Genomic DNA, 21792 nt, shown 5'->3' on the forward strand with positions numbered 1-21792 from the left:
TATTCATGTGGTACTGAGAAAACCTGTGGGATGCCCAGCTTGATGGCACAGTGTGGGCAGGAGGTGCCATGTCCCTGAGTGTGGCTGAGATGAGGGTTTGGAGGACAGATCATTGGAGGTCACTGAGTGAAATGCTCAACACTAGGAGGCTGGTGGCAGAAAACACCATAGGTGCCTGCCCACACCTGCCTAGTGGTAGGGGCTCATTGTTGGGGTAGGCCAATGCTGAGGGCTGGAGGGACCTCTGATCTGAACTGCTGCAGTTGTAGAATATGATAATGGGGTCAGGAGGTGCTAGGGAAAGACACAAGAGTCTCCTAGTTGTACAAACACAGTCACACAAAGAACTCTCTTGCTCTAGGGGAGGCCCAGGAGCAGGGTAATAAGAATTGGGTAGCTGGTAAGAGGGTTCCCACCCAGGAACCCAGGTCTGACCCCCAGCTAATGTGGACCTTAGAGCAGCCTTCCAGCATTTGAAAGGGGCTACAGAAAAACTGGAGAGGGGCTTTGGACAGGAGTGACAGGACTAGGGGTGATGGCTTTAGATTGGAAGAAGCTAGATTTAGATGAGACATTAGGAAGAAATTCTTCAATTCTTCATGGTGAGACACTGGAACAGGTTGCCCAGAGAAGCTGTGGAGGCTCCAAGCCTGTCACTGTTCAAAGCCAGATTCGATGAGGCCTTGAGCAACCTGGGCTGTGGGATGTGTCAGGGTATGGCAGGGGGCTGGAACTAGATGACCTGTAAAGTCTCTTCTAACCCAAACCATTCTATGATCTATGATTACATCAGCTCTCCCCACGCAGCTGGTGGAACCTCTCAGACCTGTGAGCCATAGATCCGAGGAGCAGACCTTGTTTGAGGGGAGCACTATTGCTCAGGGGTTCAGCAGCAGAAACACCACTTTTCACCTCAAAACAGCCATGAGAGGCAGATGAATACATCAACGGAGCTTGAAGCAAGGCCAAACCGCAGGGCTGGGAGCTGTGCTTCCTGCAGCAGGGCCTGTGACACCGCTCGGGGGTGTCCCTTGGGCTGCAGCTCAGCAAGAGTCCCCCTCCACCTCCCATGCTGTTGGCTGCTGACAACCAAAAAATGTACTTAAGGAACTCCAAAGATGAACCTACATTTCCTTCAGGACCTCTGCTCCAGTGGGAACTGCACAGTATTTCCTATAGAGGAATCCACACAGAGAGAAACCAGGTTGAGCTCCTCCCCTGCCACTTCCTCACGCTCGCCGCTGTGGCTCTGCTTTGGGTGCGTCCCTGCAGAAGCTGGGTTTGTCCTCCCCAGCTATCTCACCTCTTGGTCCCTTTCTGCTCCTCATAGCTAGAGAGTGGCACCAGTTGCCAGCTTCTTCCAGCACTGGGTGCAGTGGCAGGACTGGAAGTACCTGAAAAGTCAGCAGTTGGTGCTCATGTGGGGACAGTCGTTGGGAGCGGGTTTGAGCCGGGTCACACAAACCCTGCTGGAGCAGAGCCTGCCTGGGTGTCCTTGGAAAGATCCTGCAGATAGTGGGGGGTACTATGGGTTGGGGGACAACTCTCTTTTTCCAGGTGAGGGTAGCTCATGTTGCTGCTGTGGTCTCTGCTGTGTGTGGTGTCTAGAAACAGTGGGTTCAGTCCTAACCCTGTCACTTTGCTGCTCGAAGCAGGCGTTTTTGTAGCTTCTTGTGGCAAGAGTTGCAGAAGGTGATGTAAAGCCCTTGTGCTGTGCAACTGGGCTGCTGGTCCCTCCTGAGCTGAGCGGGAAGGGGACATGGAGGTGGTTAAACAGGGTGGTGAGAGGGGCTGAGGCCAGCTCCAGAATGAGCCTGTTCACTCAGCTATGGCTGCTCTGCCTTCTGCTGTGGGGACGAGGAGCACAGAGCAGTGTGAAGCGTGATGGGATGTGCAGGACACACAGCCAGAGACTGCTGCTCAGGTTTTACCATGTGTGAGGTGTCCTGGTTCCTTCCTGCCTCTCCCTGTGGTGACATTTTACATTTCATGCTTCAGCAGATGACTACGGCGCGGCACAGCTGCTGCTCTCCGGGTGCGGTGTCGATGGGGACAGCGCCGGTGCTGGGTTCGACAAGTGCCAAGCACTGACTGCAATGCCTCCTGCTGCCATCAGATACTGCTTCTGATCCCACAGAGGGACATGGCTGTGGGCACATGCACCAGCACAGGTGAGGGGGGACCTGATGGAAAGCAGCTGCACAGAGAAGCACCTGGGACTGCTGGTGGATAACAAGTTCCCCATGAGGCAGCAATGTGCCCTGGTGGCCAAGAAGGCCAATGGTGTCCTGGGATGCATGGAGAAGAATGGTAAGCAGGGAAAGTGAGGTTCTTCTCCACCTCTACTCTGCCCTAGGGAGTCCTGGGTCCAGGTCTGGGCTCCTCAGTTCATGATGGAAAGAGAAGTGCTGGAGAGAGTCCAGGGGAGGCTGCAAAGCTGCTGAGGGGCCTGGAGCAGCTCTGGGAGGAGCAAAGGCTGAGAGCCCTGGGGCTGAGTGCCTGCAGAAGAGCAGCCCCAGAGGGGAGCTGAGCAATGCTCAGCAAGAGCTAAAGGAGCTGTGGGGGGCAAGAGGCTGGGGCCAGACTCTGCTCAGTGGTGCCCAGGGACAGCACAAGGGGCAGCAAGGGGCACAGAGTGGAGCCCAGGAGGTTGGATGTGAAGAGGAGGAGAAAGTTGTTTGTTGTGAGGGTGCTGGAGGCCTGGAGCAGGCTGCCCAGAGAGGTTGTGGAGTGTCCTTGTGTGGAGAGCTTCCAACCCCCCCTGGGCATTGTGCCCCTGGGCAAGCTGCTGTGGGTGCCCTGCTGGAGCAGGGGCTGGACTGGGTGATCTCCAGAGGTCCCTTCCAAACCCACCGCGCTGCGGGGCTGCGTGACTCCATGAGCTGATCAACTTGCAGTGGGGTGGGAGGGGGAGCTCTGGGACATGCCCAGCTTTCAGCCGGAAAAGAGGTGCTGAAAGGGTCGGGACAGCAGCTGTATAAGCCCCTTCCCGTATCTCCCGGCAGCACCCAGGGGGCTTGCCCGTTCCCGAGAGGATTTCCCGGTGCCCAGCATCAATTCCGAGAAGTTGGAGACAATTAATAGAACTGACGAAGGGGAGAGTGGGACACGGACACACAGCGGCACTTTCGGAGGGGCTGCAGAGGGGCAGGAGCCCGGCGAGCGGGGGATCCCCGCTGCAATCCCCGGGGCTGCCCCGCGGGGGGCGGTGCTGGGCGGGGGCGGTGGCGTCGGCCCCCGGGAAGGCGGGGCGGGACCGGCGGGAGGGGGCGGAACCGGCGGCGGGCGGAGAGGTGGCGACGCAGCACCGGGCGAGCGGCACCCCGTGTGCCCCCCGCCGAGCATCCCCCCGAGCCGCGTCGAGGTGATCCGGGCAGGCAGCGGGGCATGGAGGCGGCCCACAGCCTCCCGGTGCTCGAGGTCCTCCGCCGCTTCGGCGTGAGCGAGAGCTGCGGACTCAGCCCGGAACAGGTCCGGCGGAACCGGGAGAAGTACGGTCCCAATGGTGAGTGAGGCGGGAGGGGAACACCGTGTGCTAGCGCTGACCGGCTGGGGCAGCTCTAACGGGATACCGGCATCCCGACGGGGGCGGCTGGCAGCCTTCGTCGGGGTTCTCCCTGCTGGGAGTTGGGACAGGGATACCGTCCCGTCGGGAGCGGGGTACGGACCGGGAGCGGGATTCTCCCTGCCGGGATCGGGACTGGGACCCTCCCCACAGTGACTGGACGGGGAGTGGGACCTTCCCTCCCGAGACTGGGAATGGGATCGGGACGCTCCCATCCGGGGACCCTCCGCATTGGGATTCTCCCGACCGGGGTGCTGCCGTGGGTGTGCCCCCTCCGCACCTGGCGCATCCTTCCCCAAGGTGTGCACAGGAGCCAATGAGGGTTACCCCGGAACACCTGTTGATTAGGGTACTGTCTGCTGATGGCCATTAAGGGCTAATTACTGGAGGTACTGGTGGCCGGGCAGCACTGGCGTTTAGCTGGGTATGCATCCCTCTGGCAGAGCGGCGGAAAGCCGGACGGACACGGATAAGTCGGCAGGAAAGAGGAAGGGGGAAGTTCCCCCATTGCCTGTGGGTGAGAGGGGAAAGCCCCAAAATCGAGGTGCAGTGACGAGAGGGGCACCCCGCTGCCAGCTCCCGGCAGCCCTGGCTGGGCCGTGGGTGCTGCTGCGGAAGAGGAAGGGGTGCTGGGAGGAGATAGGCTGATGGCACATGTCCTGGCTTGGCTGCGCTGGCCCGAGGAACCCTCTGACCATCTCCTCGTGCCAGCAGCTGGCCACTTTCTGGGCTGTGATAAGGGCAATTTCTATATTTGTGGTTTGGAGGCGCTCGGTGTGCACCAGAGGCACTCTGGGGTGCTGAACCCCTCCGGGGGAATGGGGGCTGTGCTTTGTCAGGCTGCAGCTGGATGTGGGTCGTTGACTCTCCGTAGGGAAACAAGAGCGTTGTAGGGTGAACTTGCTCCACGGTTTTGGAGCAGAGTCCTTCCTTGAAGGTGTGCAAGAAGGCAAGTGTGTGAGCTCCTGCTTTGGAGCTGGCTGCCTCTGCTTTTTGCTTGATCCTCATGGGTGAGGCTAAGGAAAGCCCCAGCAGATGCTGGTGGACTGCTGCTGTCTGCATCTCTGCTCGCTGGGAAGGCAGTGCTGGGTGGGATCAGAGGACCGTGCTCTCGGACAGCCTTGTGAGCAGCAGCCCTCTGTGCTGCTCTGTGCTTGCCTCTCTACAGCTTTGCTTCTCATGTAGTCCCGTGCTGGGCTTCTTGCAGGTTGTGATTTGCAAGAGCTTCTGAGTTTGGGGTGTCCTGTGGCCTTCAAAGCACACCTCCTGCACAGTGCAGCTCACAGGGGTGTGCAGAGAGGGTGGGAGCAGGACCCTGGGCAGTGCAACCGTCAGTGAAACGTGGTCAAAGTTTAAAGAATTCTGAATTTTTGTAGTTTTTGTGCAGCATTGACGTTTTCCTCATGGTGTGAATGAGCCATGGACAGGCTTGCATAGCTTAAAATGAGGCAGAATGGGCTCCTGTGTGGCTCCTTTGGTTGCAAACCTCTAGGTTAAGCAAACAGCCTCTTCCTTCCAGCATGGTGGGAACCTGCAGGTTGTGTTGTGCAGCAGGAACCCCTCCTCATTAGTGCTGGGGTACCCTTGGGTGCCCAGATTGGAATGGGGAGCAGCGTGGGAGGGTGAGCTGGGGTCATGTCTTGAAGACAGCCTGTATTAAACCATGGTTTAGTTCAAGCTCAAGTTAAACTCCAGCAGCAGAAGTGCAGGGCACTTGGGTGATTTGCTGGAGCTCAGAGAGGAAGGAGATTCAAATCTTGTGTGGCTCAAAGTGCAGAGCAGACCTTCAGTGAGTTTCATTTTCTCACCCTCCTGTCTCACATTCATTCATTTCCTTCTCAATCCAAAATCAAACTGCTGGCATGGTCGTGAATCACCACCACAGAGACATCATCTGTCTGAGGAGCTGCCTCCCAACACCCTCCAGCGAGCTGCTCTCTGCTGCCTGCTCATTGGGATGATGCATTCAAGCAAATCTGAGCTGCAGCAAGCTCTGATGTTCAGTGAGATGTGGTGGCCATCAGCCTCTTTAATATTAAAAAAATATCATTTTTTTTAGCCTAAAATGGCATTTTCAGTTCCAGTGCTTGCATTTGCAAGAGGAAACAGAGAGCAATGCTGATTAGTTGGTATCTGCACTTCATGGCTTGGCAGCCGAGCAGTGAGATATGGATTGCTGGGCTGGGAGAAGATATTTCTCCTTTAGGAACAGCTCTTGTTCCAGTTTCAGATCCTCACTGGTGCTGTCAGCATGGCCACTGCATTCCCCAAGGAAGCTGAGGAACATTGGGCTCTCACTGTGGTGATGCTCACAAGGCTCCTGGATGCCCAAAGCCGGTTGTGCACAGTCACAGAACGGTAGGGCTTGGAAGGGAGCTCTGGAGATTGAGTACAACGCCTCTGCTAAACCAGTCACCTGGAGAAGGTCACACTGGAACACATCTGGGTGGGTTCTGATTGTCTCCAGCTCCAGGGCTCCAGCACCCTTAAATTACATAGAATCAACCACGTTGGAAGAGACCTGCAAGATCAAGTCCAGCCAATCACCTCACCCTAACTGATCAACCAGACCATGGCACTAAGTGTTTCATCCAGGCTTTTCTTAAACCCCTCCAGAAACATTGACCCCACCCCCTTCCTGGGCAGCCTATTCCAAAGGGCAATCTCTCTTCCTGTGAAGAACTTCTTTCTAAGGTAAAAGCCTAAACTTCCCCCTGCATGGCTTGAGACTGTGTCCTCTTGTTCTGGTGCTGGTTGCCTGGGAGAAGAGACCAACCCCCACCTGGCTACAACCTCCCTTTAGGTAGTGAGGTTACAGAAGGCAGAGAAATTACAGAAGCTTCTCCTCATGTTTAGCTGGAACTTCTCATGCTCAGGTTTGTGCCCACTGCCCCTTGTCCTGTCCCTGGGCACCACTGAACAAAGCCTGGCCCCATCCTCCTGGCACCCACCCTGGAAGGACTGAGCAGCATTGATGAGATCCCCCTCAGGCTGCTCTTTTCCAGACTCAACCCTCTCAGTCTCTCCCCATCAGAGCTCTTCCAGCCCCTTCAGCATCCTGATAGCCCTGAGCTGGACCCTCTCCAGCAAGTCCCTGTCCTTCTTGAACTGGGGAGCCCCAAACTGGACTCAGTGTTCCAGGTGTGGCCTCACCAGAGCAGGGCAGAGGGAAGGAGAGCCCCTCTTGACCTGCTGGCCACACTCTTCTTCCTGTACCCCAGGCAGCCATCAGCCTTCTGAAAATGCAGAAAACCTGAGTAATCTTTCCTTGACCTGAGAAAGGCTTTGGGTGCTCCATGAAGTGCTTCCTTACACCTCCTCCCATCCACCAGCACCCAGCTCCACGGGTGGCCTTTAGCCCACAGCACCCAAAACTACACACTAAGACAAGAGCAAAACATCTGCAGCTCCTGTTTGCTGCTAGGCTGAGCAGGGGGAGACAGGGCTGCAAACATCTTTCTCCATACGTTTCAGACCAGGGCTACAACTCACCCTGAAAAGATTTCAGGTCTGCTGAGGAAGGAGATGTCAGCAGGAGCTGCCCTGTGACAGCCCAGGGATTTTCTACTTTCAATCTAGCTGTGGTTTCTCTCTTCTGGGTGGCTTTCCACGTGCAGATGAGCAGGATGTTGCTGCTGGTAATGCATAGGCATCATCTGCTTTGCTTCATTGGCAACCTAAATGGACTGTGAATGTCAGCAGAGTCAAGTGCTAGGCTGCTGGCAGCATGGGGGCCTTGATCTCTACTTAGTTTCATCTCTTCTGGCAGAAGCCTTCCTGCTCTGTGGCAGGAAACAGGACCAAGCAGGATCAAGCAGGATCAGATTCTGTCCACATCACCCTCCTCAGGGGCTTGTCCATCCTTTTCTTTTCTCTTGCTGCTCCTGGTGCTGACCCTGCTGTGGGACCTGATGTTCTGCAGCACCTCCCACAGCTCGCTGCAGGGTGCAGTGCTGGCAGTGTTCACAGGATGACTGCTGTATTGTTCAGCCCAGCTTCAGCACTGGTTGAGCTCCAAGCCTTGGCTGCTCTTGCATGATGCACCTCTCCACAGTGCCATCAGCTTGACTTCAGCATCTCAGCTCCCCAGGGGTCAGTGCTGGGGCCAGTCTTGTTCAACATCTTCATCAGTGACCTGGATGAAGGGTCCCTCAGCTACTCTGCTGATGGTCCCAAGCTGGGAGCAGTGGCTGACACCCCTCAGGCTGTGCTGCCATTCAGCCAGACCTGGACAGGCTGCAGAGCTGGGCAGAGGGAACCTCATGAAGTTCACCAAGGGCAAGTGCAGGGTACTGCCCCTGGGCAGTATGAGGGCCCTGGGGCTATTGAGCCTGGAGAAGAGCAGCCTGAGAGCAAGAGCTAAAGGTCCTGTGGGGGGCAAGAGGCTGGGGCCAGACTCTGCTCAGTGGTGCCCAGGGACAGCACAAGGGGTAATGGGCACAGAGTGGAGCCCAGGAGGTTGGATGTGAAGAGGAGGAGAAAGTAGTTTGTTGTGAGGGTGCTGGAGGCCTGGAGCAGGCTGCCCAGAGAGGTTATGGAGTCTCCTCTGGAGTGATTCCAACCCTCACCATGCTGGGCTCAGAGCCCTTTTGTGTGTTTTTCTATGTGTATATCTGAGCTTCCCTTGGTGAGAAGAGATGTCCCCAAGCCCAAACCCATCCTGTAATCATCAAGGTTGGAGAGGACCTCAAATTTCATTAAGTCCAATCGTTAACCCCATGCCACCATGCCCACTTTACCATGTTTCCAAGTGCTGTGTCTACATGGTTGAACACCTCCAGGGATGGTGACACCACCACCTCCCTGGGCAGCCTGTTCCAGTGTTTGAGAGCCCTTTCAGTGGAAACGTTTCTGCTAATACCCAACCTAAACCTCCGCTGGTGCAACTTGAGGCCATTTCCTCTTGCCCTGTCTCTTGTTCCTTGGGAGAAGAGACCAACCCCCACCTGGCTCCAAGTTCCTTTCACAGGTGACTGGAGAAGGTCTCCCCTCACAAGGAGCTTTCTGCTCTCCAGCACGAGCATACATCCCAGCCCCTGCTTTGCCAGGAGCAGCAGCGAACCCCGCTGGTCCCATCCCAGTTCTGGAGGTGTCCACGGCCCCAGGTGTGTGCCTGCCCGTGCCCTGCGCAGGGCCCATTGTGCTAAGCGTGGTCAGATCAGCTGCTGCTGGTTGCTAACCAGCCAAGGCTCCTTTCCAGCTCTCTCCTGACAATAATAAAAGAGAAACAGAATTTCTCTGTCGTGCTGAAGTATCCGAGGTGCTGGAAGGAGAGGGGAGAGCGGCGTTCTCTGACTCATCTGGCTCTGCGCTGTTCCCCGGCGCTTCGCCCACCCACCCCTCCCCCGAGGCGCTCCGAGCACTGATTCACAAACCTGCTACGGGCTCGGCGTGCCTGCGCTTCCCCTCCTTTCCCCAAACCCTTTCCCTTAGGAGAAGCACTGAGGCGCTGACACCTTGGGAGTGCGTTCAGAGTCACCGTTTCTGTGACTGTCAGGAGGGAAGTTGGCATTTTCACCCCTGTGCTGCCCTCTTGGGCCCTTGAGACCTTAAAAAAAGTGAATGAAGAGCAGAAAACCTGAGATCTGCCCTTAAAATGCTGCAGGAAGCAGGCAGGCAACGTTCCCAGCATGAAAAGAGGCAGGAGCCGTGCTGGTGGGGAAGGGATTTTGTGTGGTGTGCCCCTGGGGTTGGCCTCCCCCATGGCCAAAGTGTTCTTTCATTAATATTTGTATCTCACAGCTGTTTTTAAAGGGGGTGGTGGAACCAGGGCTATGAGAGGCTGTTAGGAGGAGCTGGATGCATCATAGAACCACTAAGGTTGGAAGAGACCTCTAAGTCCAACCATCAACCCAACATTACCATGGCCACTAAACCATGTCCCCAGGTGCCATGGCCACATGGTTTTTGAACACCTCCCTGGGCAGCCTGTCCCAGTCCCTGACCACTCTTGCAGCAAAGACATTTTTCCTAATCTCCACCCTATACCTCCCTGGTGCAATTTGAGGCCATTTCTCCATAGATGCTTGGATGCTGACTTGGGATGCTCAGCTTCACAGATTGCACTGGGCTGGAAGGGACCCTCAAAGGTCATCCTGTCCAACCCCCCTGCAGGCAGCAGGGACACTTCCAGCTGGAGCAGGCTGCCCAGGGCCACAGCAAGTCTGATCTTGAATGTCTGCATGGATGTGGCCTCCACCACCTCCCTGGGCAGCCTGTGCCAGTGTCTCCCCACCCTCACTGTGCAGAGCTTCCTCCTGACGTCTAACCTAACTCTGCCCTGCTCTAGTTTCAAACCACTGCCTCTTGTCCTGTCCCCACAGCCCCTTGGGAACAGTCCCTGCTCAGCCTGACTGTAGGTCCCTTGCAGATACTGAAATGCAGCTCTAAGCTCTCCCTGGAGCCTTCTGTTCTCCAGACTGAACAGTCTCAGCTCTCCCAGCCTGTCTTTACAGGGGAGGCTCTCCAGCCTTCTGATCATCTTGGTGGCCTCCTCTTAGACCTGCTCCATCAGGTCCATGGCTCTCATGTGTTAGGGGCCTCAGAGCCTCCAGAAAGAGACTTCCAAACCACCACTAGTAGCAAAATACCTCCTTTCCCCCAGTATTCCATGTGCCTCTTTTGATCTTCCTCCTGGAGCTAAGTTTGGCACCACTGTTGTCCCTACCTGCTCCACAGCTACTCACTCACTGCCTTTTTAGCAGCTTGGGTCTTTCTGTGTGTTTTAAGCCTCCTCCAATCACCAGATCACATTTTTAGCTATTGAGTCACATTTCTGTGGCCATCTCCCTCCAGGCTAAATAGCTGAAAAAGACTATTGATAATTTTTCGTGGCAAGAATGTTAGTTGCTTTTGTTTTGTTGTTGTTGAGGGTTTTTTGTCTTGCTAAAACTTCCCCTGGAACCCATTTCCTGGGAGTGAAAAGCATCACCCCACACTGGGTGCTGATTTTTGTGCTCTTCCTACCAAGGAGAATTTTAGTGTTTGGGAAACCTCCACATGTGGTCTGCTGCAAAAGGAGCTGGTGTGAACACGGGAGGCTCCTGGCTGCTGTGTAGCCCTCCCTGATCATGGGAGCTGAGTTTTCCCTGGCACATCCACAGCCCAGGTGGTACTTCTGGTGTGGGCCCCCACGGGATGCCCTTGATGGATGCCCACAGCTGCAGATGTTGAGCTGAAGCAGGGCTGAGCACGCACAACTTTGGGCAACTTCAAACAGATGGTGGTTGGCTGGTGGTGGTGCTAGGTGCCCTGTGCAGCACTCGAGAGCTGGGGTGGCCCAAGCCCTCCCTGAGGCACAAAACCTCCCCCAAAAGCAGCGTTCCCACCACCCTCCTGCCACCAACGGTGAGGATCTGAGCTGGTTGTCAAAAGGCATCAGAAAACTTGTGGGGCTGGTGCAGCTGCAGACAGCCCTGAGATGCTTTTCCTGATCCTGAAAAATGAGGTTGATGCTTTTCCTCTGATCAAACCTCTGCAGTCATCTCCCACACACAGCATCTGCAGAGTGGGGTGGGATGCTGATACCCTCCAAAATGCTTTGGGGTTTTTTGTGAGGGTGACCCTTGATAAGCTGCAAGCCAGATGTGGAGTGTTTGCACCCTGTGCTGCTGGCCCAGCTGCACTCCTGGGGAAGGGGCTTCTCCCTGTGCTGTGTCCAAACCAGCCACAAAGGTTTTTTCCAACCAAAAAGATAATTCCATGGTCTGGTGAGTCAGGGGATTCCCCACCCCCAGGAATATTTTCAAGGCTGTTGAAGGGAGTGTAAAGGAGTTAGGAGCAACACCTAAGCTGTGCCCCATGGGGAATGAGGGCAGTAAAGTAGAGTGGAGAACCTATTCTAGCAGGTACATCAGGGCACCTGGGTGCTGGCATTGCACAGGATGCTCTAACACTCCTATTTAATTTTTTGTTTCCTCTGGAAAAAGGCCATCAGGATGCTTGGGAAGCTCTGTCTTCTGCTGGGCAGTGGGTACCAGGTGTGTCACTGCTGAGAGCCCCTGGCCCTGCTGGTCCCTGACCCCAAAGGGCAGTGGGAGCTATGCCCTCTGAGTAGCCATGGTACCAGTAGATGCTAGCTGCTCAGCTTCTGCTGGGTGCTGAGGGGCCTGGAGCAGCTCTGGCAGGAGCAAAGGCTGAGAGCCCTGGGGCTGAGAGCCTGCAGAAGAGCAGCCCCAGAGGGGAGCTGAGCAATGCTCAGCAAGAGCTAAAGGAGCTGTGGGGGGCAAAAGGCTGGGGCCAGGCTCTGCCGAGTGGTGCCCAGGGACAGCACAAGGGGCAGCAAGGGGCACAAAGTGGAAGCCAGGAGCAGCTTCTGGTCAGTCAGTGCACCTTGAGTAGGGAAACAGCTGATGCAGAGGTACTGGGAGAGCCGGGAAAGCTAGGAGGGATGGAGGAGGGAGATCTGAGTGTGCTCTAGGTGGGCAGGCAGCAGCAGGACCAGGCTGCTGGGGCTCATTCCAGCCTGGTGCACCATCAAAGCCCAGAAAACACCAAGCCCTCATCCCACCCCATTATTTTCTGCATCCCATATGATGTTTCTCACTGGGGTTGTGACTCAGGATGTTTATTATACCTTAGGGTTAGGAATGTTGGAGGTAAAGAGCAGAACAGTAACCTGGCTTAAAACAGAATTCCCTGACTGCTGGCTCCAGCTGCTTGGTCCCAGCTACCTCGCTGGAAAACAGGAGCAGAGTTCTGGGCGGGGAGGCAGAGAAATGTTGAAGCAGCAGAGCTAAAAAGCAATAGAGCAAATTGTGGTTACTAGAGTGTTTCCATGACGTGAGCCTGCGCCCGAGGCGGCTCCGGGGGCGGTTAACCCCTCGCAGGCAGGGCTGCAGGCAGCCACCCAGCAGAGACCCAGAGATGAAGAGTGATGCTGGGGCAGGAGGTTGGCTGTTCCTGCCAGGATTCATGTAATTAATGCTAATGGGCCGTTAGCGAGGTGGGTGCTTTGCCGGAGTTGAGCCATTCCCCTCCTGGAAGGAGGGTTGGATATGGGGCCGAAGTGTTGCTCTTTCAAAGAGAATTGCAGAATGGGTTGGGTTGGAAGGTACCTGAAAGCTCCAGTTCCAAACCCTGCCACGGACAGTGACACCTCCCACCAGCACAGGTTGCTCAAGGCCTCATCCAGCCTGGTTTTAAACACTTCTAGGGATGAGGAGTCCTTGACTTCTCCAGGCAGGTCAGGTTAATACTTGCTAGCAGTGAACCTCCTGTCTGTAACCAGGATTGGCAGAGTTCTTCTGTGGGAACCTCCCAGTTTCTGAGGTTTGGCTGCTCGTTGTCACTCTGTAAAAGCCTTTTCTCCTCACAGCCAGAGGTGCTAAGTCCAGGGTTGGGCTGTGGTTTGGTAGCACTTCTGTCTGCCTCCCGGCATGGGGTCCGTGCCCATAAGCTGCAGGATCCAACACGAGATCAGGCTTGTGCAGGGCATGCTGGCATCTCTTGGTGACCCATGGTGCCTGAAATCTGAAATGTTAGACCTCTGGTTGAAGTCCAGCTGTGCAGTACCCTCAAAGGCAGATGTCTCTGCCCTGATCATCACAATCATCCTAAAATGTCAATGTTCAGCAGCCAGCTGGATGTGCTGACACAGGGCCTGGCTCTGTCACCTGTGCTGCCACACCAACGCACTGCTGATCATACATTATAAAAGCCCTGCCCTGCTCCTGTGCCCTCCTCACCCTTCCCAGTGCAGCAAACTCCTCACTCCCCCAGGACTGGTGTTCTGCAGGCAACAGCCTCAAACCAGCCTGCCCAGCCAGAGCCCCCAGCACAGCTTTGTTTTCTGGCTTTTACCCTTAAAATAAGCGTGGTGGAGAGGGGCTGGGGACAGCCTGGTTTGCAGCCAGGTCCCTGGGTGGAGCAGACACTGTGGGAAGGGCACAGGACAGTGGTCACAGAGTCATAGAATCCCAGCCTGGGCTGGGTGGGAAGGGACCTTCCGAGCTCATCCAGCCCAACCCCCTGCAGCCAGCAGGGACATCCCCAACCACAGCAGGTTGCTCACAGCCCCAAACAACCTGAGCTGCACTGGTGCCAAGGAAGGGACATCTGCCACCTCTCTGGGCAGCCTGGGCCAGTGCCCCTACGTCTATACACAAGTCCCATTGAGGTTGTGTGTATTGATATGTCTCCCATTCGATTTTAAAAATATATATATTTTTTATTAAAACTATATAAAATCGATATATTTATATATATAATTCCCCCACCCCACCCCCAACCCCGGGCTAAGATTTGCAAAGCTGATGAAGGAGATGGTGTCAGGATGTCAGCTTTTCTGGAGGAGAAACAAAGCCCAGACGACAAAAAGCTGTTTCTTTTCGCTGTCAAGAGCCGGCCGGTCCCCGGTGCCGGGCGGAGGCTCCGGTGTCTAGGCGCGGGTGGCCCTGCCCAGCCGGCTCACCGTCGGAGGTGCGATGTTTGGGAAGGAAATCCGTTCCTTGCTCCTGCGTGTCCCCTGTGCCCCTGGGTTCCTGTCCGTGGTATTTTTGCTTCGGGTGTTTCCTGCTATTTAGCCACCGGGTGTATTTTAAACCCTGGGGCGGGAGGAGGCGGGGAAGGGATGTGAGCGAATGGGACCCAAGGGCAGGGCTGCGTCGGGAGCTGCGGGGGACACGGCGCCGGGGGCAGCCGCGGCGCGGATGGGTTTTGCTCTAGGTGAAGCAAAGCAGATGATGCCTATGCATTACCAGCAGCAACATCCTGCTCATCTGCACGTGGAAAGCCACCCAGAAGAGAGAAACCACAGCTAGATTGAAAGTAGAAAATCCCTGGGCTGTCACAGGGCAGCTCCTGCTGACATCTCCTTCCTCAGCAGACCTGAAATCTTTTCAGGGTGAGTTGTAGCCCTGGTCTGAAACGTATGGAGAAAGATGTTTGCAGCCCTGTCTCCCCCTGCTCAGCCTAGCAGCAAACAGGAGCTGCAGATGTTTTGCTCTTGTCTTAGTGTGTATTTTTGGGTGCTGTGGGCTAAAGGCCACCCGTGGAGCTGGGTGCTGGTGGATGGGAGGAGGTGTAAGGAAGCACTTCATGGAGCACCCAAAGCCTTTCTCAGGTCAAGGAAAGATTACTCAGGTTTTCTGCATTTTCAGAAGGCTGATGGCCGCCTGGGGTACAGGAAGAAGAGTGTGGCCAGCAGGTCAAGAGGGGCTCTCCTTCCCTCTGCCCTGCTCTGGTGAGGCCACACCTGGAACACTGAGTCCAGTTCGGGGCTCCCCAGTTCAAGAAGGACAGGGACTTGCTGGAGAGGGTCCAGCTCAGGGCTATCAGGATGCCGAAGGGGCTGGAAGAGCTCTGATGGGGAGAGACTGAGAGGGTTGAGTCTGGAAAAGAGCAGCCTGAGGGGGATCTCATCAATGCTGCTCAATCCTTCCAGGGTGGGTGCCAGGAGGATGGGGCCAGGCTTTGTTCAGTGGTGCCCAGGGACAGGACAAGGGGCAGTGGGCACAAACCTGAGCATGAGAAGTTCCAGCTAAACATGAGGAGAAGCTTCTGTAATTCAAGGGTGCTGGAGCCTTGGAGCTGGCTGCCCAGAGAGGTGGTGGAGTCTCCATCTCTGGAGACAATCAAAACCCACCTGGAGGTGTTCCTGTGTGACCTTTTCCAGGTGACCCTGTTTTAGCAGAGGGGTTGGTCTTGATGGTCTCCAGAGGTCCCTTCCATTCTGTGGCTGTGAGCCAGGTGGGAAGCTGTCTCCTGTGCTGGATCAGTCCCCGTGGTCAGTCTGTGTCTTCCCCGGGGGATGGATGACTAAAATGCTTCTTTTTTCCTATCATTTTACTGGAGAAAATCCTTGCAGAGCCAATCCTCTGAGGAGAAGCCAGGGCTGTGTGTGTTATGTATTTGCTTTGTCATATGGGGGATGTTTGGTTTTTGGCTCTTCTGGCCTGAAACAGTTTTTCTCCTGTTTGCTGCTGATAACAATCAGATGGTTTGGGGAGGGGTGCGTGGGTGGGGGAGATTCTCTTTTCTGTTTCCTTCACCGTGGTGAGCACAAGCACAGGGATCCTGGAGGAGGAAGAACTCAGCAGAGCAGTGAGTCCAGCTGCCTCAGCAGCTGGAGATGGCTGAATCCCTTGGGATTTGCCCAGTAAAACATCAGCCCAATTGGAATTTGCCGAGCCGGCAGCACTCAGCCCCCGCAGCCGGGCAGCCGAGGTCGGGGTAGCCCTCCCTCCACCTGCCTCTCTGCACTCTTCTTTTTCCATGTTGCAGCCTCCAAGTCAACACAAGGTCTAAAATAAGGAAAATATGGGGAGTGGGTGGAAAAACAAACCCCAAAGCAGCCAGCTCAGCAGTGTGGGAAGGGTGATGGAGCTGTGCCTCTGGCCAGCACAGAGGGTTCTACTCAGGGCACCACGTCCTTTGGCACTGTGCAGGTTTCCTAGGCTCTTGCAGGCTGTGGGGTCAAGGGACTGCCTGGTGCTGGCAGGTAAATGGAAGCCTTGTCAGACAAGCAGTAATGTTCTGATCTGCTCCTCCCCAAGGAGGGTCCTGTGATGACCCAGGGACAGATGGAGATGCTCTTGATATGAGGCTCCTCTTTGATCTATAGAAGTCAAATTCATAGAATCATAAAATCATTTTGGTTAGAAGAGATCTTGAAGATCAAGTCCACCCCTTACCCCAGCACTGCCAGGTCTCCACCAAACTATGGCCCTTCATGGCTTTGAAACCCCTCCAGGGATGGGGACGCCACCACTGCCCTGGGCAGCCTGGGCCAGGTCTTGCCAACCCTTTTGGGTAAGAAATTGTTCCACATGTCCAACCTAAACCTCCCCTGGGCAACCTGAGGCTGTTCCCTCTCATCCTACCACTTGTTCCTTGAGAGAAGAGCCCAACCCCTACCTGCCTCCAGCCTCCTCTCAGGGAACTGTAGAGAGCAAAGAGGTCTCTCCTCAGCCTCCTCTACTCCAAGCTAAACAATCTCAGGTCCCTCAGCTGCTGCTCAGAGGCCTTGTGATCCAAATAATACTAATACTTGTTTTATTATTTCTATTATCATTATTATCATGATTCCCCTTTTTGACACCCAGATGTGTAGTCATCTCTGTACACATAAAGATTTTATCCTCATACACAAATGGAAGTAGGCATCTATGTATATGCCTCAAGTTGCATATGGGGAGGTTTAGGTTGGACATTTAGAACAATGTCTTTGCTGCAAGAGTGGTCAGGGGTTGGCCCAGGCTGCCCAGGGAGGTGGTGGAATCTCCAACCCTGGAGGCCTTCAAAAAACCTGTGGCCATGGCACCTGGTGCCATGGTTTGATGGCCATGGTGGTGTTGGGTTGAGGGTTGGTCTGGATCATCTCCGAGGGCTTTCCCAACCCAATGATTCTATGATTCTGGGGTTCTTTATATCACCATTCCCCTTACAGACATGCACACAGATACTCTGCATAGTTGGAAGGAGATCATGGAAAAAGCCTAGATGGGACTCATGTTTGCAGGGATCTCCAAGTATCTCACTCCAGGAAAGCAACTGCTTCAGCTAGAGTGATGTGTGATCCCCAGAGAGTTCATCTGTGCAGGGTTTGCATTGTCCATCTCCTCCCTGCCTTTCCCATCCAGAAGAACAGAGCTTTGCTACCAGAATTTTTTTCTTCTGATATAATCTAAACTAAGGCAAGCTCAGACTTCATTTTCCATGAAAACCCATCCAAGTGTACTGCTGAAAATAGACCATGCTCTGAGAACAGAGCAGGAAAAGTGAGTGCTGGGGGGTGTGTGTGAGGTGAAGGGAGCCAGGTCAGCTGGGGCAAGGAGTTAATTTATCATCATCATCTCAGTTTGAGTTAATTGAAGAGCAGCTTGTTAGTGTCTGTGTGGGTTGGGGTTGAGAATGCATCACCTCATTGCCACCCTGGTTTCATTTGCCAGCAGATGGGAGATGAGTTGAGATGCCCTGTTCAGACTTTTGCATTTCACAAAGGCTTGATGGGGCAGAAGCACTTCCTCCAGAAAACAAAGAGAAGTGTCAAAGTCCCCAAGCCCCTCCAGTTGTCTGTGCTATTAGGAGAGAGCTGGCTGCCTGCAGCCCTGAGCTTGGGGCAGTCTCCTCCCAGCCCAGAGTGCAAATTTCAGGTTTTCCTGATCCATAACTCATAGGCTAGGGCTGGGCTACAGGTGGCACCAGGATCAGTTCAAACATCTGTTAAAACATCTGCTTCTGGAGGGGTGGCAATGAGCAGGCTCCTCACCTTTGGTGGGAAAGGGCAGAAAGTCATAGAATCCCAGACTGGTTTGGGCTGGAAGGTACCTTGGAAGCTCATCCAATCCTACTCTTCTGCAGCCAGCAAGGACATCCCCAACCAGAGCAGGTTGCTCGCAGCCCCAAACAACCTGACCTGCACTGGTGCCAGCCATGGGGGAGCTCCCACCTCTCTGGGCACCCTGGGACAGGCTCTCCCAACCCTGAGAGTCAAACATTTTTCCCTTCTCTCCAGTCTGGATCTCCCATCTTTGAGTTCAATGATTTCAAATCATACCCCCTTGCCCTGCCACAACAGGCCCTGCTCCAAAGCCTGTCTCCAGCTTTCTGCTTATCCCCTTTAAGCACTGGAAAGCTGCCACAGGCTTTGTATTGCTGTTTGGATTTACAGATCCTGTCATTTTACTTACTTTTTTGTTCTTTTTTCGTTGCTGTTGCTGGGTTTGGCCTTGCTTTGGAGGGGCTTTTTCTTACCCCGGTGAGTTGGCTCTTGGGCATCCCAGGAGTCCACACCAGTTGCAATTCAATCCAAAACCTACCTATGTGCAAGATGTTGGATAAAACAAGCAGCAAAGGAAATGGTCTGCTGAGCCATGAGCAGGCTTGGCAGAGTTAATGATAGTTGGCTTTGAGGATCTTGAAAGGGCTTTTCTAACCAAAAAGGTTCTCTGATTCTGTGAGTGTTGCAGAGGGTGCCCTGGAGCGGGGCAACGGAAGGCTGGGTGATGTCCTTTAGTGCTGGCTGGGGTGCTGGGTGGGATGGCAAAGTGCTTCCCCTCCCACCAAAGGCAGCTTAGGGCTGTGAGGGATTGGTGTTGAACATGGGCACTGTCCAGTGGGGAAATTCTGGTGTGCCAGCACTGGGAAGGAACCCTCTGCACTGCCTGTCTTCTGCTGGGCAGTGGGTACCAGGTGTGCCACTGCTGAGAACCCCTGGCCCTGCTGGTCCCTGACCCCAAAGGGCAGTGGGAGCAATGCCCTCTGAGTAGCCATGGTGCCAGTAGATGCTAGCTGCTCAGCTTCTGCTGGGTGCTGAGGGGCCTGGAGCAGCTCTGGGAGCAGCAAAGGCTGAGAGCCCTGGGGCTGAGAGCCTGCAGAAGAGCAGCCCCAGAGGGGAGCTGAGCAATGTTCAGCAAGAGCTAAAGGAGCTGTGGGGGGCAAAAGGCTGGGGCCAGACTCTGCTGAGTGGTGCCCAGGGACAGCACAAGGGGCAGCAAGGGGCACAGAGTGGAGCCCAGGAGGTTGGATGTGAAGAGGAGGAGAAAGTTGTTTGTTGTGAGGGTGCTGGAGGCCTGGAGCAGGCTGCCCAGAGAGGTTGTGGAGTGTCCTGGTGTGGAGAGCTTCCAACCCCCCCTGGGCATTGTGCTGCTGGGCATTGTGCTGTGGGTGCCCTGCCGGAGCAGGGGTTGGGCTGGATGAGCTCCAGAGGTCCCTTCCAGCCCCTAGCATGCTGGGATTCTTTGTGATCCAGGAGCCAGCCACATGTTCCACAGCACTTGGCTCCTGGAGTACTTCAGTCACATTGATTTTTATAATTTCTCATGGATTTTGATGTTATTATTTTTCAGTGGTTGCTCACAACTGCTTCGAAAATGCTTGGCTCAGTTTGAACACTCAGGAGCTCCTCAGGAAGACAGTTTTGGGGGATGCTGTTCCTCACAGCAGCCCTTTGCTGCCTGCTGAGCAGCGTTCCTCCTCCAGGAGCAAGTGCATCCCAGTCCCCTTTTCAACCTCAATATCCATTGATTTCCATTCTTTAGGAAAAACAGTCCAAAGGCAGCCCCACCTTGCTCCTCCTCAGGCCTTGCAGAATTCAGCTGACCAGTTTTTGGGGCTGACATTCTTCCCCTGGGCTGTGCATGTAGCACGTTTTGCTCACCCAGCAGCATGGGCATCTCCGGGGGCTCCTGGCACCACCACCTCCATAGCTCTCTATGCTTCTTTCCCAAACCATTCCTTGGAGCTGCCAGGAAAATGTTCAGTTTGCAATGGACTGGCTGTGGGGGGCTGGTTTGTGGGGCTGTGGGGGGCTGGTTTGTGGGGCTGTGGGGGGCTGGTTTGTGGGGCTGTGGGGGGCTGGTTTGTGGGGCTGTGGGGGGCTGGTTTGTGGGGCTGTGAGGGGCTGGTTTGTGGGGCTGTGGGGGGCTGGTTTGTGGGGCTGTGGGGGGCTGGTTTGTGGGGCTGTGTGGTGTGCTGCCCTGGGCTGTCCTGCCTGGAAGGGTTGCAAAACCACTCAAGCATTTTTTTCCCCTAGTCTGCCTGCTGCTTCCCTGCCACTGAGCTGAGGTCTGGGTTTGGGCTGAAGGTGGCATCTCGCTCCCGTCATGGGCTACTTTGAGCACCCTGGGCCGGTGGGAGGTGTCCCTGCACATGGCAGGGGTGGAACTGGATGAGCTTTAATTTCCATTCCAAGCCAACCCATTCTGTGATTCTCTGGTGACAGCCAGGAGGTGAGTGGCTGAGGGCAGGAGGCTGTAGCAGAGCAGAGATACTGGTGGTCAAACCCCAGCCAACACCAACCACTGGGGTACCAATGGGAAATGAGGGGGAAGAAGTCATTCCAGGGCAGCGAAGGAAGAAATAGAATGAGCTTTTTAGGGTGCAAGAGGGAGGATGCAGTGGAATGTCTGCATCCAGAAATTATATTCAAAATATAATGTATAGAAATCTGTACAAACAAGATGTACATACAAAACTCTAAAGAGCAATACAGACAAATGGCAGTGTGTGTGTATAGAAAAGAAATGACTGATATATTTTATATATATAAAATATGCATAGTGGGATTTTGGCAGGAGGCTCAGGGGCACTGCCCTGCCTTTCCCTCTGAAAGGTTCTGCCCAAACCAGAGCTAAGAAGAAGCTACAAAACCAACACAACCCCAAACCTAAGCAACAACACCCCAGCTGAAGCCCTGTTTTATTTGACTGACCGCTGACCGCTGGGACAAATAAGGTGCAAGAAAGTCATTTTAGGGCAATAAATGAGAGACTAAAATGGTATTTTTAGGGCTCCCGAAGAGGATAGAGGGAAATGCCTATGGAAAAAAAGTAGATAAAAAGAAGGTGATAGATTTAGATATAAAATATAGAAATATATTTCCTCTATATCTCTTTCTATATAAATAACTATATACAGAAGGTAGTATATTTATAGATCAAAATGTGTGTAGATGGATCCTCTACATATTTGTTTCTATATAAACACATTTTCCTGGTTTTATAGGCATGTATAGATTACAAGGGTGTCAAATATATATTCATCAAATAGATATAGAACATATTCATATCTATAAAATATAGATACTCATATCCAGAAAACAAAATACCCAAAGATCTCTCTAGAGTGGTTCAGGAGCTTCAGAGTCGCTCCCTTGCCTTTCCCTTTGGTTATGGAAAGGTTCTGCCCAAAGCAGAGCAAAAGAGAAGCTCCAGCGGCCCCCAGCACAGCCCCAAGCCTCAGCAGCACCTCCCCAGCTGAAGCTTTAGTTTATTCCAGCTCCTCTAAGTGGTTTTATTTATTTCTCCTTCCACCCCTCACCCACCCCCCTCAAACCTGTTACTATTTAAATTCAGATTTTTAGCTTTTCCAGCCAGGAGTTGTTGCTGGAAATTCTTTCCACTGCGTTGGAGCAGGAGGGAATAAACCACTGCTGTTAGCTGCCCCTGCCGGGCTGCCGCCGCAGCCTGCCGCTCCCCAGCCCAGCCTGGGACCTCTTGCAGTGTTCTACCACCCTCACAGTGAAGAACTTCTTCCTGATATCCAATCTAAATCTGTCCTTCTCTAGTGTGAAGCCATTGTCCCTGGTCCTGCCCCTGCAGGCCTTTGCAAACAGTCTCTCTGCAGCCTTCCTGTAGCCCTTGCAGGTACTGCAAGGCTGCTCTGAGGTCTCCCCGGAGCCTTCCCTTTAGGCTGAACACCCCCAGCTCCCTCAGCCTGGCCTTGTAGCAGAGGTGTTGAGCTTGCAGGGTTCAATCAAAGGCTGGCCTGGATGAGCTTGATGAGCT

The 21792-nt window shown here is 54.3% G+C and overlaps 1 protein-coding gene across 1 annotated transcript in view; it reads left to right on the forward strand.

The window, feature by feature from the left end:
- The first annotated feature begins 3292 nt into the window (after nucleotides 1–3292).
- ATP2A3 (ATPase sarcoplasmic/endoplasmic reticulum Ca2+ transporting 3) overlaps nucleotides 3293–21792 on the forward strand; it is a 56189-nt gene continuing 37689 nt past the window's right edge. The window contains exon 1 of the mRNA XM_009896617.2: nucleotides 3293–3505. Coding sequence (XP_009894919.2) covers nucleotides 3388–3505 — 118 coding nt within the window. The 5' untranslated portion in view covers nucleotides 3293–3387. The remainder of the gene's footprint in view (nucleotides 3506–21792) is intronic.

The sequence above is a fragment of the Dryobates pubescens genome, chromosome 13, assembly GCF_014839835.1.
Source record: "Dryobates pubescens isolate bDryPub1 chromosome 13, bDryPub1.pri, whole genome shotgun sequence".
NCBI classification, from domain to species: Eukaryota; Metazoa; Chordata; class Aves; order Piciformes; family Picidae; genus Dryobates; species Dryobates pubescens.